This window comes from Lygodium microphyllum, chromosome 26 (assembly GCF_053477565.2).
Source record: "Lygodium microphyllum isolate KBCC chromosome 26, Lygodium_microphyllum_v1.1.10, whole genome shotgun sequence".
In the NCBI taxonomy this organism is placed as follows: domain Eukaryota; kingdom Viridiplantae; phylum Streptophyta; class Polypodiopsida; order Schizaeales; family Lygodiaceae; genus Lygodium; species Lygodium microphyllum.
Genome location: NC_141160.1, coordinates 97,435,846 through 97,453,612, shown reverse-complemented (window position 1 = coordinate 97,453,612; position 17,767 = coordinate 97,435,846). Strand labels below are relative to the sequence as shown.

Genomic DNA, 17,767 nt, shown 5'->3' with positions numbered 1-17,767 from the left:
CTAGTTTCTATAGGAAGTTTGTGCGTAATTTTTCCTTACTTGCTTTACCATTAACCAAACTTCTGAAGAAAGGAATTGTCTATCATTGGTCTGAAAATCAACGGAAATCCTTTGACTTATTGAAACATGCATTAACCCATGCCCCTGTCTTACAGTTGCCTGATTTTCATTCTTTTTAGTAGTGACCGATGCTAGTGGATCAGGAATAGGAGTTGTACTTATGTAGGATAATCATCCTATAGCCTATTCTAGTTGTAAGCTGAAACCCTTTGAACTAAAATATTCCACATATAACAAAGAACTATTAGCTGTTGTACAAGCATTAAGACAATGGAAACACTACTTAATGGGTTCAGAATTTATGATTAAGACCAATCAGCAAAGTATAAGACATTTACTTAGTCAACCCCAAATATCTGACCGACATATCAAATGGGCATCCTTTATCCAGAGTTTTCATCCTATCATTCAATATCAACCCGGTAAAGAAAATGTAGTAGCTGATGCATTAAGTAGAAGACCTGCCATTCATAATATTTCTGTTATATCTTTTGATTCTTTGATTGCTATAAAAGATACTTATGATCAGGATATTACTTTTCATGCTGATTGGAATAAATTAGTTCAAAATAACTTGATTCCTATTGATTCATTATCTTATAATGATGGATTTATGTTTTATGAAAAGAGATTGTGTGTTACAGTTCCATTCAGATCTTTTGTTTTGAATGAGATTCATTGTCCCCCATATCAAGGTCATAGAGGTATCATATCTACTTTGTGTACATTAACTGAAGATTTTTATTAGCTGCATATGAACACTGATGTATCTAACTTTGTTTCTGAATGTTTGATTTGTCAAAGAGTTAAGAGACATCATGGTAAACAGTATGGATTACTTATGCCTTTGTCTATTCCATCTAGACCATGGGAACAAATTTCTATGGATTTTATTACTGGTTTACCTAATACTAAATCTAACCATGATATGATTTGGACAGTAGTAGATAGATTTAGTAAACAAGCATATTTCATTCCATGTAAGAAAACTTTAACAGCATCACAAGCAGCACAATTGTTTTTGAAAATTGTTTTCACTAACCATGGACTACCAAAAGTTATTATTTCTGATCGTGATTCTAGATTTTGTAACAACTTTTGGATTACTCTGTTTGCTAACCTAGGCACAAAGATTGATTTCTCATATGCATTTCATCCTGAAACTAATGGACAAACAGAAGCCACTAATAGCACTATTCTAGATCTTTTACGTGCTTATACTATTTCTAAACCTCAGACATGAGACACATTTGCATTTATTACAGTTTGCATATAACAATACACCACACACATCTACAAAGAAAGCACCATTTGAAGTGATTTATGGTTATAGATTATCTACACCTGTTGCATCTTTGTCAAATAGAATTCAGAGTGCTGATGATATTGCTAGTATGTATAATACTATTTTTGATGAGGTTAAAGACATGATTGCTAAAGCCCAGCAATCATATACCAAACAAGCCAACAAAAAAAGACAAGCAATGAATTTCAAAGTTGATGACTATGTTTGGTTGATAATAGAAAAACGTAGACTACAAAGTGTAGATAGACATCCAGTTGTCAAATTAGCCCCCAAATTCTATGGACCATTTAGGATCATTCATAAAATTAATGACAATGCATTCAAGTTAGAATTACCACCTCATTGGAAAATTCACAACACATTTCACATTAGTTTATTAAGACCATTTAGAGGCCAATTACCTGTACACACTGTTTATGAAAACCCACCTTTGTTAGAGGAAGACCATTTAGAGGCCAATTACCTATACACCCTGTTTATGAAAACCCACCTTTATTAGAGGAAGAGACTGAAATACTTGAACCAGAAGCTATCATAGACACTGACTTTATGACCACTAGAACTGGCCGAAGAAATTCTAGATATCTAGTTAAATTTAAGAACCATCCTGTAGAGGAAGCACAATGGATGCACGCTAGAGACTTAAATGCTTTCCCCACTCTATTAGCTCCACATTGAGCTAATAGCAATTGAGGTCAATTGCTATCCCACCCCGGGGGTATGATGCCAGGAGGCATATTCCACGGTGGATTCCGTACCACGGTGGATTCCGTAAACTTTGATGACCGGGGCTCATACACAAAGTGGAGTTCTATTGTTCTTGGGAACCTTCCGGCATTCACTACGCGAGCGTACAACATCCGATCTGCGCACCATTTTATTTGTATTTTTATATATATTTTTATAATGGCCAAGATTCTCCTCTCAAAATCTAGGCTTTGATATTCAAAGGTATATAGCAAGCCATGACTAGTATATGGTAAAGTCATAAGCCTTCTTTGGGTAGGCCCCTACCCTAGATGAGCTACAAGAGAACATCACTAGTTGTCAACCTTCTCAAATGATACACTACATAAATTCTAATGGCAAGCCCTTGTGTATCATAAAGTCTACAACCACATCCTTTTGTATCCTTCTCATTCACACAATTGGCACAATCTACTCTAGTAGCCTCACTCCTATTTCACCTGATCAACAATCCCCATCAGTGCAACAATCCTAAGAGATCAGTGGCACCACTCTTGGACTTCATAAGATTAGGAAGTGTGACAACAAGGAGGCTTGAATAGATAGAGGATGCAATATGGGAGGCTCCTTTAAGGAGGGGGATAGATTTTCAAAGTGACCACCACCTCTTCAACAACCTCATTCAAGCTAAATCTATTTTACTATCTATGTAAATTATAGGAATCTTTATGTATATTTGAAAGACCAAAAGTTAATGTTGCATCAAGTATATGCATAGGAGATTCCCTAATCTTCTCAAGGAATGCTATCACCAAGGCAAGTGGAGGGAAGCAAAAGTTAGTGATGGAAGGAATCAATCCATTGAGAAGGGGTGCAATGAATTTAAATGGAGCAATGTTGATTATCGCATTTTGAATCAATGTGTCAAATCATTGAAGGTCTACTTTTTGCAAACATCTAATCTCTTTTTATATTTTTTCTATGTTTTGATCGATTTTCTCTAATTCTTGTGATGCTTTAATTTTACAAGAACTTCCACCATCGTCGGAGATAATCTATAAGCACAAACATACTAGGCAATATAGATGTATGCACAAATCGTGAGGGCTATATCTAGGAGCAACAATATTACAACGTCACAAGAACAAAAATATATCATGGGAAGGTAGCAATCGAGTGTTTTTTTCCCATAAAGCATTGAGATTTTTTTGCCGGTGCTAATCTCGTTGTCTTGTGCGAGATGATAAAGAGATAGGCTTGTTTGGTGAACTTTTATGGCATTATTACTTAGCCAAACACTTTATTTGATAGTATGGATGATTGATTTAGAAGGGACCCTTTTGTATTACTTCTCACAACTGATTTGGCTCAAGAAAACAGCCTTAAATGAAAGACTGCATCATCCAAACAGAAGATCCTCCCAAATAAAATGTCACATTTACCCCAGATAATAAGTACTTAAACACTTTGTGCTAAATCTCGCGACTTTCTTAACTAGTTTGGCGAAAGTCCAGCAGGGCCATCTGCAACTACTAGCTGTAGAAGCCGCCTGCCCACGATCAACAGAGTTTGAATGTACAGGACTCCGATTGTGCTCACGTATGATATTACCTGCGGATAGGCTTCTCTTCATCACCTGGATGGACGTATGGTGATGATAAGGTCTAACGTAATGAGATGCCTCACAAACTCCTCGCTGCACAGCAATATCAGTTTTACAATTTAGGCTAATTGGATCGTGCCAGCCATGTATGTCGACCATATAGCGACGGAGTTGTCCGAGCTCGAACGAGTCCAGGAGAGTACTGGTGCAGCCGGTGCTACTGCTACCATTACAGCTGCCATGCAGGCTGCAGCTACTGCTACAATTACAGCCATGAGTGCAACTATTCTTACAGCCATAGCAGCCGCTACTGTCACGATTACAGTCATCACTGCAGCTACTGCTACTGGTACAGCCATGGCCGCAGCTACTGTTACGATTACGGGCCTGGCTGCAGCTACGGTTAAAGCTGCCATGACTGCATGACTGCGGCTCCACAGAACGTGCTTGATGACGATGAGATTGATTAGAAACTTCAATGGCCGCAGCTCCATTATAAGTAGAGGAGCGACCTTCCATGGCTTCAGAACTAGTGCTGCCAGGCGGAGCGGCGAAGGTAGGGGCATTGTGAGATTGCACATTAGCAGCAGCAGCGCTATCAGCTTCACTGTTAATATAGTCCCACAGCCTGCGACGAGAACTCTCTCGACGATGACTATGAGTGGTTGTGTGGCAGCCCGCGCATAATTGATGGGGCGCGCCAGCTACCACGATCGTTTTCTGTCGATGATATTCTGCTTCTCCTCTAAATCGTGAGCTTTTACGAGGTGCAGTCTCTGCTTGGGGACGTGCTGCAGCTGCAGCAGGCACAGCTGATCTTATTGATGCAGAAGAGGACGAGGAGCCGCCGCCATAACTGCTGCTGCAGCAGCTTGAATGTTTGTGATTAATATGCGCACTACTATCACACCTGCTGCGATCAAAAGAGAATACGGGATTACCACGCATATACCAAGCCCATGCTGCAGCCTTCGTTCGTGGGTCAATGTTATGTGTTGCAACTGCAATGGCCGCTGGCAGATCACTGTCGCTGAAGCTTCGGCGGTGCTTCTCATGCTGAGCCTGCATCGCCCCCCCGCCCCCTTCTCTCTCTAGTCTTTCTTTCCGCCCCTCCCGGCCCGTCCCTCTGATCTCTCTCTCTCTCTCTCTCTTTTCTTCCTTCTTGAAGCTACAACTCTCGGACTGTAATCATGAGTAATCATGATGAGCCTGCACCGCAAAACCTACTTATATTATCTTTCAATCTTCATCGTAAAGGCGACGGATCGATCTTCATCATTGCTGGCCATCAAAAGGGTGAACGTGACTAATCATGATCAGTCGGCCCGCCCGCCATGCAGCATGATCAGTACTTACAGAACGGAATATCTCGCGTGTCGTGAGACCATCACTAACTTTTTCTTGAAGTCTGCAGACTTTACACAGGGATCATGTTTTAGTAGTATATAGTCCTGACTCCTGAGTCTTGCACAGCGATCATCTTTTTAGTAGTAGTATATGATAGTCGAGCGAATCCCTTTCTTCCCGTTTATGGCTAGCATGATGGTGAACATCGGGCAGCACTGCGCAGCAGCGGCACTGCGGCAGCCGATACAAATTATGCACGGTTGTGCACTCATTATAGCTATATTCATGTTGAGAGGGTGGGTTTGTTTAATTCCCCGATTCGGCCATGCGCTGAGAGATTTTAACCTCCGGAGTCCGGAATTCTCTTGTTTTAAGCAACATTTCTACAAGTTGCATGTGCATCTGAAAAGCTACGAGGCGGCGGCGGGCTCTGAACTCCACCGGCGGCGGGCTCTGAACCCCGCCGGCTCTCCATCTGACCGCGTTACTAGTCTCACAAAATCAATAATATTAGCACGTCAAGGAACAACTTCAAGGCCGCCTCTAATAAGATATAGTAAAGTTTGAAATATTTTGAAATATTTTAGTTAGTAACACTGCTCTTTGCATACCTGCGAGTATAATTTTGGTAAATTGGAACCATTCTCATAACTAAAGTAGTATTTTTTCCTTTATTTTTCCTTGCTCAAAAATGAAAGTTGAACGTAAAATATATTTTTTTATAAAATTGTGACTTTTTTTTTATCAAGCAGCCAACATTAAGTGAAGGTAAGATATTTTCTTTATGGATGCCTACAAATTAGCAATTTTGTTGAAGGTTATTGAATACCTAACTATAGTTTAAGAAACAACAAATCTACTTAAAGTGCAAATTTTTGAAAGCTATGGATCATACAAAAACTGGAAGAACTATACTTATATATTCGTCAAGGTATTCCTATGCTAGATGAAGTTATGTTTTTTATATCTTGCTAGTTGTTTGTGTAGGTTGGTATAGCTTACAGCAGTTGCATTCTTTTACAAGCTCATATTGTCCTCCAAGTTCATGGCCTTGTCTATGCTATTAACTATTGCCTCTATGTTGACATAAAAATTTTCTTCGAATGGTTTGTAGGTTTGGATGTCTTTTTTCATTTTTTTGACAAGTTTTTTTATTGTTGGATTCTTTTTTAAATGTTCAACGTGTAGCTTATGTATATCTTTCTATTTTTTTTGCATCTAATATTGTAGATGAAGTGTCTGGTATTGTTTCTCTATGTTATCACTTTTTAATTGGCTCATAGTAGGTGTTGCTTAGAGTTTATATTGGATGATGTAGTTGTGATTGAGCTAGTAGTAGCATTCATTGTGATTGAGGTGGATGTTCTAGTAATGGTAGAAGTTTGGTTTCTTGTTGGTTTACATGACTGCACTTCTACAACAAGGAATCTTAGTGTTGTTAGAGATAGTTTTTTCTTTTCACTTAAATATATCACAACTTTAAAATAACACTACAACAAATTTGAAGCAAAGTTGTAAGAACTTGATGTAGGTTTATGAGCACATCAGCATTCATGTAGAAAAGCGAGTTTAACTTTGTAGGGCTAGTCAAGGCCTTGATAACCAAAAAAATGCACATATAGCCACGATAAGTTGTGTTTGCATTTAACTTTACGTGAATAGAAAGCCAAAATTAGGCATTTAAAATACACATTTTCACACACATTACTTTGCATATTAAATGGTTTCACAAACACATCATTTAACACAACACCAAAAACTAATATAAAATGTGTCGCCTTCTTTTCATTTCAATTTAATCCTTTCTTTTGAGTGAAACATGGCAAGAGAAGGGCTGGGAGAGCATTCTGTGATAGACGAGACACAAGAAAAGACCATAAGATCTCATTTGAGAGATATCATGGTTGAGAGGTTTCATAGAGAGAGGATATTTGACTCCTCACCTCCTATTCTTTTCTCCATATACATGAAGGTGAGTTCATTTTTCTAATTCCTTTCCTTCCTTCTTCATCTCTCTTCATTGTATTCTTATTTTTCTTCTTCTTGTTTCTCTTATTTGTTAAAGGAGATAATCCCTATATTTTTGAAAGAATGTAAGGTAAGATCGGTTTCAAACAAGGTGAGTTCATCAAGGTATAAGCTCCTCCTTTTTCTTTAGTCTCTCTATTAGATATGTTTTCTTTATGTGTTACTCTTATACTTGTTTTAATCATTTTTTAATTAGCATAAGCTTAAAAGACATCTATGCTAGAATTATGAAGCAAGAATTGTATATCCTAAAGCATGAAAAAACGTATGAAATCTGTAGAGATATAGTCAAACACTCGTTTCATGAGTCCATATATACAGTTTTTGGCTCTATTCTTAAACAGCTCTCTATATAGTGCAAATCACCTCTAGGTAAGAACAACTCTTTGTATAGCGAAAACAAGGAGAGTATCACAGAGCATATACACGAGAGCGGATAAATTGCAAGTAAAACATGAATATACACACATTTGTTCACGCGCCAAGTCTTTGAAAACAAAACTGCTACAAGCTTTGTGGATATTTGTTTAGCTAATTTCAAATATAACTAGATATATTTTGAAAGAGTTTGCATGAAGTTTGAGCTCTAATTTTTCTTTTTTAAACATTTAATTATATCATTTTATTTATGTATGTAGGCACACAAAGGACAATAATTAGAGAGGAGAAAGTAAGAGAATAACGACAAATAAGGTTTTTCACAATTTAGTATTTGTTTTCTCTTTCTTAAATATAGAAGAGTCTATCATTTTATTTGATCTTAGATTATACTTTTTAATCAATATCTTTTTATTTTAATATTACTATGCTTAATTTCATTTTCCTTGGTTTTTTTTTTACATATAGAGGTATATATCCTCATGTACATAGTTGTAGGTGCCATACTCCTTTCTAGTGCAATGGCTTGCTTATTCAATAAAGCATTGTAAGGGAATGTGGAGGCATATGACAATGAGCAAAACATTGCACTCACTCCATGCACAATATGTACACCATCACGTAGAGATCCAAATGCTCATTCACAACAAGCATTTCCCATGTGAGTGAGCCCAATGTGTACCAATAAGATATGCTCATTAGGATTTTTAAGAATTTGTACGGAAAAGGTCAAAGATAAGCTTGAGTAACTTTCAATTTTCATTGTATTATATGTAAGCTAAACTTGACCTTTTTGTGAACTCATATTTTAGTTACAATACAAACAAGAGTACAATTTTTTCCATTTCTTTTATTGTCCTTCAACATGTTGCTATATCAAGCAATGGTATTGTATGTATTTTTTAATACAATATGGGTTAACTTCATACAAACAATATGTAATGTACATGTAAGGGAGGGCAAAAGTAAGCTAGGGAATTGCTAGATGCAAAAGTGTGGCTTTAGCTATAGTTTTGTAACTAGTATCTCCTTAGTTTTATTCCCCTTATTTTACACATTTATTATTATGTGAACATATCCATAAAAATTATATGCAAGCACATCAATACAAGCACAATAAATCCCATTTATTTTGTGTAAAATAAGTACAAATTTCCATACAGTCTCATAATGTGAACATTAGCATTAAATTAGATGCACCCATAAGTTTTTTTCATAGCTCAAAAAATACATCAATATGGGTGCCTGTAGGTCTAATCCCTTGTAATAGAAAGTATTTACAGGCCCCTGTAGGCCTAATCCCTTGTAGTGAAATGTATATTTTAGCACGTATATATTATGTACTATATGATAGCAATGAATATATAATTACTTTGGGCACCATCATGGATTCAATTATAGACCTCTCTATTGAGTAAATATGTGACATTTTTTGTGGTCCTGATAGGCTTCTCACAAGCATGAGTATAGTGGTTCTTTTCCATGTACATTTTTAGTGTTTTATTGGCTTTTCCTTTCATCACTTCTATTAAGGCCTCAAGCAAGATGTTAAATCCATAATGTAGAAACTTGATTGTGTATGTGGACATGTTATTTGTTTTAGTGTCTAGTATAACTTGAGCAACACATGTTTGTAGTGGATTCTCATGCATATCTTTAGACTGGAGTTCGAATCTATCAATATATCTTTTAGGATTCCTACATAAGACATGTGTTTGTATTAGTGGGATTAGAATCTAAGCAAAAAATATGTTGAATGGCATAGCAAGTTTTGTACTATTTGTGATTTTGTTTTGCTCTTCAAGAGTATTGTTGTTGGGTATACACTTGGAAGTACCATAAATTTTGAATATCATTGTATTTTGTGAAGCCGTCAATAGTAATCTTTGCTCGGCAACATTTGCAATTCTCATCTAGTTTGTTATTAGGTATCTAAGATGTTTGGGATCAACATAACAATGCTCAATTTGATGTTATATATTCTTATAGCTTTGAATATATAGCTTGAACATCTATGTCCATAGTTTAATATGATTACATGAATTTACCTTGTTGGATTTTTTAGATATTAGGAGTACTATGTATACAGTCGTGTGCATCCAGGGTCATCTTTACCTTTGTGGATATGAGATGGATTCCTTTTATCTATAAAAATGAAGGAAAATAAATTGTGTTAGTATGTTGAAAAGGATTTTAATACAAGTGAATGTTTGGATTGAAAAAATGAAAGTTTTTTACTCCAATTGGAAGAAGTTCATGAGGTGTTGCTATGACACGTCAATTGTCTATGTTGAATTGTGCTAAAATATCTTATTTGTGTTTGTGAATCATAGTGTTGTGTATGGTATCTGTATAATGGTAGATGGATTTGGAAGCTCAATCATACGCAAGTTTCTTGTTTTGGTTAGCCAAGAAAGCACTACATAGACCACGTTGGACATGAATGTTCTCCTTATGTGCAAAAGTCTTTTTTGGGCAACTAAAGCTCCTTGTGATTTATGACCAATAATTGCATACACAAGTGTTAGTGAGAATGTCAATTTGGGGTATTAGTTGTTGTTTGATATCTTGTGTTATGCCATAGTATGAGTTGTTGGTTGGTAGACTAGATCAATTCCAAATATAAGTTCATCATTTATTCTCCTAATATGATCAATTTTTTGTGTTGCACCATTCACGGTACCTATGGTGAGATCGATGTTCTTTGTTATTATTGCAATCGGCCTGACTTCTATCTCATGGAGATTTTTATCTTGTAACCAATTCTGTAATTTTGGCTCTTCGGTTTGCATTTGTTTGGATTTTGACAATGTGGATCTCTTTGAATGTGTAGTATTTGTACAAAAGATGCTTATTATATTTCTAGACATATTCCTTATGTCTACATATGATTTATTGTCTTTGAACTATGAAATCTAGGATGTACTTCTTGTTTCGATAATGCACTCATGTAGGCATTCTTATATATTTTTCTTGGTTGGATACTGATGCCTAATCAGTTGTAGGAATTATAGGAGCATGTCAGGCTAAAATGTGGAGGGTGTAGTGATGTCCATATATCCAATAAGCTGACAAGGTAATGTGATAGTGTTAGAATAAGTTGATTTGATGGTTTCAAGTCAATGGCAACTATGCAAGGTCACCAAATAATATCGCAAGCTTTTTGTTAAATGGATTGCACATAGATCCTTGGCAAACATTGACTATCTAGGGTACTCTTATATCAAAAGTTATTTGGGTCAATATGGGCATCCCATCAATGATTATTGCATTTGTTTCTCTTATTGTGATGAGTCACTAATCTATCTCTTGTAATTATACTAGATATTGTCGTGCATGCACTAATATCTTAAATTAGTAATGGAATGTGGTACTATAGAGGCTAGATAATCTAGCTATGACTACTGATGTACTTATTGTTAGTAGGATACTTGAATTCCTGGTGATGATATTATAACTATAGTAGCATATGATAAAGCTTTTTCCACTACCTAGTGTGTTCTTGATGATGTGTAGGCTAGGTGTTGCATTGATGATGTTGCATTGATGAGTTGCTTACAAATCACTTACTATTTTGTTATCAATGTACTATTAGCTATTATTCTAAGCTCTTTTATGAATTGCAACATCTTAGTTTGCATTGATATAACATTGTTCTCATGCTCAGTTGATGTTAAGAGATATTACAAATATTAGTGGGTTGTCTTTCATGAATGGGATTTTTTGCATGATTGTATTTATTAGCTAATGGGTCTAATTTGAGGTAAATAAATATCTTTATGTATACTTGATTATGTATATTTTGAGATCTTGCTCGTCAATCACGAGATTATGGAGTTGGAAAGATATACTATGATTGTTTTGTACTTTTTTCATTTATTAACATGCTCTTATATTTAAATATTACTCGTTGCAATTATGTGTCAAAGAAGAAACCTTCAATTTGATATCTCAAATGAAAATCGATGAATTATGCTAGTCTTTTGTCTTGCTGAGTGATGTTTTCATAAGCATCTCATAGAATGGCTTTGAGATTAGATCTTGATGTGGCTTTGGTGATGTTGTAGTTTTTGTAGTAGTTATAGAATGTTGGGTTGTCTTAGCTTAATAGTTGGGTGCAATATAATTTTCTGCTTGATCAAATCCAAGTCTTGTAGACATATTCTTTTATATTCTTCTGTCTAAATATTTAATTTACCCAGTGGCTCAGCTTTCATTAAGTACACAATCCCCTCATAGAATTTGAGTAGATCGAATAAGATGGATGAGTTAGTTATTATTTGAATGTTCATGTAGGCTCTCCATAAGACTTGTAATGTTGGGTGATACATCACAACATTGCTATGCTGATCTTCAAGATGGTAATAGATGTAATGTTGGGTTTTAAGGTTTATTTGTTATTCTGATTTATTGTGCATGAAAAATGAAAATATGTACTTGTGTTTTCAATGTCCATTACTATGTGTTGTATAGCAAGCACAACGACACTTATGAGGCTATTTACTAACATGAGGGCTCTTAGTTTCTATATTGAACTACATCACTCATTGTTTGTTGACAAAACATATGTGTAAACACCAATTGTTGTATTTTCGATGTTTGCCTCATGCAACTTAGGATAACATGTGCATGCAATGGAGCCTCTATGTAAAATCTTATGCCTAATCACATGATGCTAGATGTATCCCATGCAAGAAGCTTTCCCAATGATATACTAATTGAAAAATAGGTACTACAACTTGGTGTAAAAGAGGATAACATACTCGATAGGGCAATCTTTCCATGAGAATTCTAGATTACACTCCTTTGTAATGGCTTCCAATGGGTTGATCCCAGTCTGCCTTATACTAGTCACCTCATGTGCAATGAACATAGGAAAGAAGGGAGGCATAACAACCACAGTACGTCAACCATTATGATAAGGTCCTTCAAGTTAAGCCGACACCAAGAAGGAGAGATTGGTATTGATGTGAGCATGCTATAATGGACTATATGCCTAATCACTTCCTCATTGTAAACATTCTTTTTCTTTTCGCTTATAGTTATCAATTTCTTTTGTAAGCAAGTTATGCTCATATTGTTCGTGATCAACAAAACTTGTTTTGGTTGCTATAAAAATAGGATGTAAGGCTTGTACAAGGTATAGACAAATAATAGGGTTGATGTATGCATCTTGATGTATTCAATGACCATCTTATGCACCACTAGGAAGAGGATTGGAAATAGTGTGTTTTCTAAGGTAATATCTAGGTAGGATGAGCCTGATGTAGGTAAGCCATTTGTTTAAAATGTTGTTGTTCTTTGTAGAAGCTAGTTGTTATCCCACAAGATTATGCATGGAAACCCATGTTGGTTGACCCTTTTGAATGCCTATTGTAGTTAGTTGGACTCAACTATGTTATCAAGCACATTCACTTACTTTTTTTTTCCCTAACATTGGGCCAAACGAGAAACTTTCATAGTGGACTTCTAGAATCCTTTCAATTGATTGCTTACTAGGAAAGAAAGAGCTTCCTTGCAATGTGATGTTCTATTATTGTGATGTGTTTTTAGATCACTAGATTATGCATCATGTTAAAAGCAAACACATTAGCCATGGTAGAAATTATCAAGTTAAGGCTGCTGGATTGATGTCCAACCAATAGATTGTTCCAAGACATCAAAACATTATGGAAAATCAATTGTCAATCCAATGTTTCATTTTGCAATTGTTGTTATTGCTTTGGAGATTGAGATCGACACATCAATGATGCTTAAAAGCTATAGTTGTAATAGTTCAATGTGAAGAATCCTTTTTGTATAGTCTAGTAATAGGGCCACCATGTGCTTGTTCTAGTCTTTGTTTGCATGACATGGTCTATGTTTTGTTATTATGATGTCAATCGTATGTTGTCAATATACAAGAATGAGGATAGTGCTTGACAAAGCCATCAGAACTTGCATTTGTTCGATATATCTATTACTTGTTTGTGAGATAGTGCTTTGATGTTGCGTTATGGCTACTCTATAAGTTGAATATATTGTCAGTATGCCAATGATAGTTACATATTTTGTTGCCCAATATCATTCAAATTTGTGTATATCATATCAACTTGTGGTGCATTATTAGTGAAGTTTTTTTGAAAGCCAAAGCTTTCCTTTTCCGAAAAGACCTTAATGAGGTCCTATATTTGCCATCTACATGAAGTGCATTGTTTTTGTATATCCTATTAGGATAAGAGTGTATATCTATTCACCACAATACTACAATTCTATGATTAAATATAGTTTCATATCTTTTAAAAAACCACAAAATGTCTTCAACCATATCTAAGAAAAATAAAACGTTATCCCTTTTTAGACTATGCATTATATAAACAATAATTATGTGAATTTGGAGCTAATTAAATTTGGTTAGAAATTTATCCTAAAGCTTGACATGTTATGTTGATGAAGAGAACCTTGTGGAATATAGAATGGAAAATCAAAATTTTGCTTTATCAAAGTCTGAGACATAGTGCTTGTTATATTTCCTCCTTTTTTAAACACATGTTTTGTTTAAGATTTATCTTATAACTTTATAAAAGCAAAACAGTAACAAAAAGAATACACAAACATTCTATATAAGTAGCATGCCAAAGAACTAGTACAAGGCTCTTCATTATTTTATAATTATGGGAGAAGATATCATTCCTTCTTCTTTTGAGAATATATACACTTGTGTTTGCTTTTCTTTACTTTTCTTTATTGCTAATAATGATGAAAATGAGAAAATGTAGATTAACTTGTGAAATAGAGAAAATGTAGTTTTTTCTTGTTCAAATCCAAGTTTTGTAGACCCAATCTTTTAGCATCTTCTCTTTGAATATTTAATTTATCCATTGACTCGACCTCTATTGCAAACTTAAGTAGGTAGAATGAGATGGATGAGATGGATGAGATGGATGAGGTTGTTACTAGTTGAATGTTCATGTGGGCTCTCCCAACAAGACTTATAATATTAGGTGATATGATATAACATTGTAATACTCATCTTCAAGATGGTAGTAGATGTTTGTTTGGTTTTAGGGTTTGTTTTTTATTCTGGATTATTATGTGTGGTAAATGAAAATTCATACTTGCATTTTCTATGGGTGTTATTACCAATTATATATAGCAGACACAACAATACTTTTTTTTTTTTGTTTTACTAAGATACCGGCTCTTAGTTTTTGTGTTGAATTGCATTGTTCATTGTTCCAACATAAGAAAGAAGTGAGGCATACCCCAAATGTCATTATGATAAGGTCCTTCACTTTACAGTGGTACTAATAAGACGAGCCTAGTATTGATACAAGTATGCTATAGCAGAGTATATGCCTCACCACTTACTCATTGGAAATATTCTTATTTTCTCACTTATAGTTCTCAATGTCTTTTTGTAAGCAAGTTATGTTCATGTTGTTTGAAATCAACACAAGTTGTTTTAGATGCTATAATATTAGAATGTAAACCTTATACAAGGTATATAAATAGAATTGGGTTTATTTACACATCTTGATGTATTCATTGAGATACATTTTATTTTTATATGCACCATGATCAAGTGGAAAGAGGAATGGAAACAATGTGTTTTCTAAGGTAATATCTAGGCAGGAGATGAGTGTGCTGCATAAGCCATACACTTTGAATGTTGTTGTTATTCATAGAAGCCAACTATTGTCCCACAAGATTAGGTATACAAACTCGTGTTGTTTAGCCCTTTCAAATGCCTTTTAGTGATTGGCCTTGACTATGTTATTGTGCAAAGTATAACCTACTTCATGTTCTATTACTAACATTGGGTCAAATGGGGATCTTTTATCGTGGACTTCTAGAATTCTTTCAATTGGTTGCTTGTTGAGAGCACAAAGATCTACCTTGGGATGTGATGTTTTACTACTGTCATGTATTTTTGGATCACTAGATTATGTATCATATTAAAGTGAACACATCAACCATAGTAGATATTGTCAAGTTAAAGATGGCAAACAAATGAGCAACTAGTGGATCATTCCAAGACCAAAAATTATTATTGAGAATCAAACTATTATCATTTTGGAGACTAAGATTGACACATCAATGATGCTCAAAAGTTATAGTTATAATTTTTTATCATTAAGAATCATTTTTTATCGTCTAATCATAGGGCCGCTGCATGCTTATTCTATTCTTTGTTTGCTTGGCGGTTTACCTTTTGTTATTATGATGTCAACCCTGTATTGATGGTATATATAAGAATAAGAACAATGCTTGAAAAAATCATCCAAACTTGCATTTTCTCTATATATCTATTACTCATTTGTGAGACAATGATTTGATGCTGCATTGTGACTACTCCATAAGTTGAACACATTATTAGTACACCAATGATGCTTGCATATTTTATTGCCCAAGATAATTCATTTTTGTATATATCACACAAACTTGTGATGCAAGAATAGTGATGTTTTTATGGAAGTTATTGTTTTCCTTTTCCTATAAGACCTTAGTGAGATCCTACAAGTTGGCATCTACATGGAGTGCATTATTGTTATGCGAGTGTTATGCATCCTATTAGTATAAGAATATACATATATATTCATCACTCACAATAGTACCATTCTACGATTGAATATAATTTTATATCTTTAAGAACCCACAAAATATCTTTAACCATATCTAAGCAAAACAAAAAATCATCCCTTTTTTATTGTGCATTACATAACAATACTTATGAGTTTTTGGAGCTAATCAAGTTTAGTTAGAAATCTATCGTAAAGCTTAACATGTTGTGTTTATGAAGAGCATCTTGTAAAACATAAAATTAAAAATTAAAAAAAATCTTGATCAAAGTCTAAGATATGGTGCTTTTTACATTTTACTTTTTTTATGATGTTTTGTTTAAGAATTAACTTATAACTTCATAAAAGCAAAGTAGTGCCCAAAAAAAAACACATAGACATGCTAAATAAGTAGTATGCCAATGAGCTAGCACAAGTCTCTTCATTGTTTTATAATAATGAGGAAAGGTATCATTCACTTGCCTTTTGAGAATATATGTACTTTTCTTTATTGTTGATAATAAATGTAGATTCTAAGCTTGTGAAATATTGTAGTTGCCTTTGCTAAATTGAAGCTTGAAATGATTAGGTGGAAAAAAATGAGAAATATAGAACACTAATAGTTATTAGTTTCATGATGGAAAATAACAACAATCAATCATGCAATATTTAATGATAACCAACTACTTATTTAAAACTAACTTGTCAAACCTAACACCTAGCTACCTTTGACTAACACCCTTATTTAAAATGAACCCCTTAAGCATAATACTAACTATTCTACTTCTTTAAAAGTTCCATATATCACTATTTAACTAAAAGTATAACTACTAAAATGATTAATAAATATAGCTGAAAGTATAAGCAATAAACGACCAATAACTATTAACTATTAAAAGTAAAAGTATAACTACTAAAACTATTGGTAAATAGTAACTACTAAAACTAATGTTGGCTATTAAATTTAATGCTAGCTACTAAAACTAAACTGATACTAATTTCTACATTAAGATAATCTCTTAAGCCTAACACCTAAGTAACATCCTTATAATTGAATTAGTCTAATTAAAACTGACACTAATTGCTTGAATTGCTAGCTAAGCCTCTTATTTAAAATAATTAAAGCTAACCATGACTATCTTAATCAGTATAATGCGTAATGTGGACTTAGCTAGTATAACACCTAGCTAATCCCCTTATTTCAAACCAGCATTGTCATACTTAACCACTAATTACTAATTTATGTATTAACTAATGACGAAGCTTGCAATTACATTTTATATAAATGTTAATAATATTATTACTAACTACCTTAACTATTATACCACCTAACTAGCACCCTTATTTAGAACTAACACTATTGTTTCAAATTTACATTTACTTAAAAATAACACTACCATACTACCATTTTAATTTTAGGTTTTACACTAATATTAACATAAAACCACTATGTAACTATATGCATAAGACTTATTTGCTTAATATATTAGTTTTATTTTAAATTAACTAAATGAAACTAAGTAATTATTTTTTTATTTATTAAATTATCTAAAATTAACTTAAAAATTAGTTTAGCTAAAATTATTATTTTAATAACTAATTATCTAAAACCTAAAACTAATAAACTTAATGTATTAGTTATAGTTTAAATTAACTAAATCAAACTAATCATTTATTTTTATACTAACTAAATAATTAAATTAATTTAGTTTAAATTTATTTTTGTGATAATTAATCAAATTATTTTAGTTAAAACTAATATAATATATTATTTTAAGTCTAAATTAGCTAAATAAAACAAAGTAATCATTTTTGTAT

General features: G+C 33.8%; 1 protein-coding gene across 1 annotated transcript; it reads right to left on the bottom strand.

The window, feature by feature from the left end:
• Window positions 1-3,394: 3,394 nt before the first annotated feature.
• LOC148013582 (uncharacterized) lies at window positions 3,395-4,725 on the bottom strand. The gene is made up of 2 exons (XM_087668421.1): window positions 4,598-4,725; window positions 3,395-4,518 (listed from the first exon to the last, which is right to left on the bottom strand). Exons 1-2 carry the CDS (start codon window positions 4,615-4,617, stop codon window positions 3,492-3,494), a joined length of 1,047 nt encoding a protein of 348 aa, XP_087524547.1. The 5' UTR covers window positions 4,618-4,725; the 3' UTR covers window positions 3,395-3,491.
• Between the last annotated feature and the right edge of the window lie 13,042 nt (window positions 4,726-17,767).

Bases quoted from the DNA above. Each gene is read 5' to 3' on its own strand.
- LOC148013582 (XM_087668421.1), bottom strand. From the start codon at position 4,617: ATGGGCTTGGTATATGCGTG. The intron at 4,519-4,597 runs GTAATCCCGTAT...AAGCTGCTGCAG, and splicing joins ATGGGCTTGGTATATGCGTG to CAGCAGTTATGGCGGCGGCT.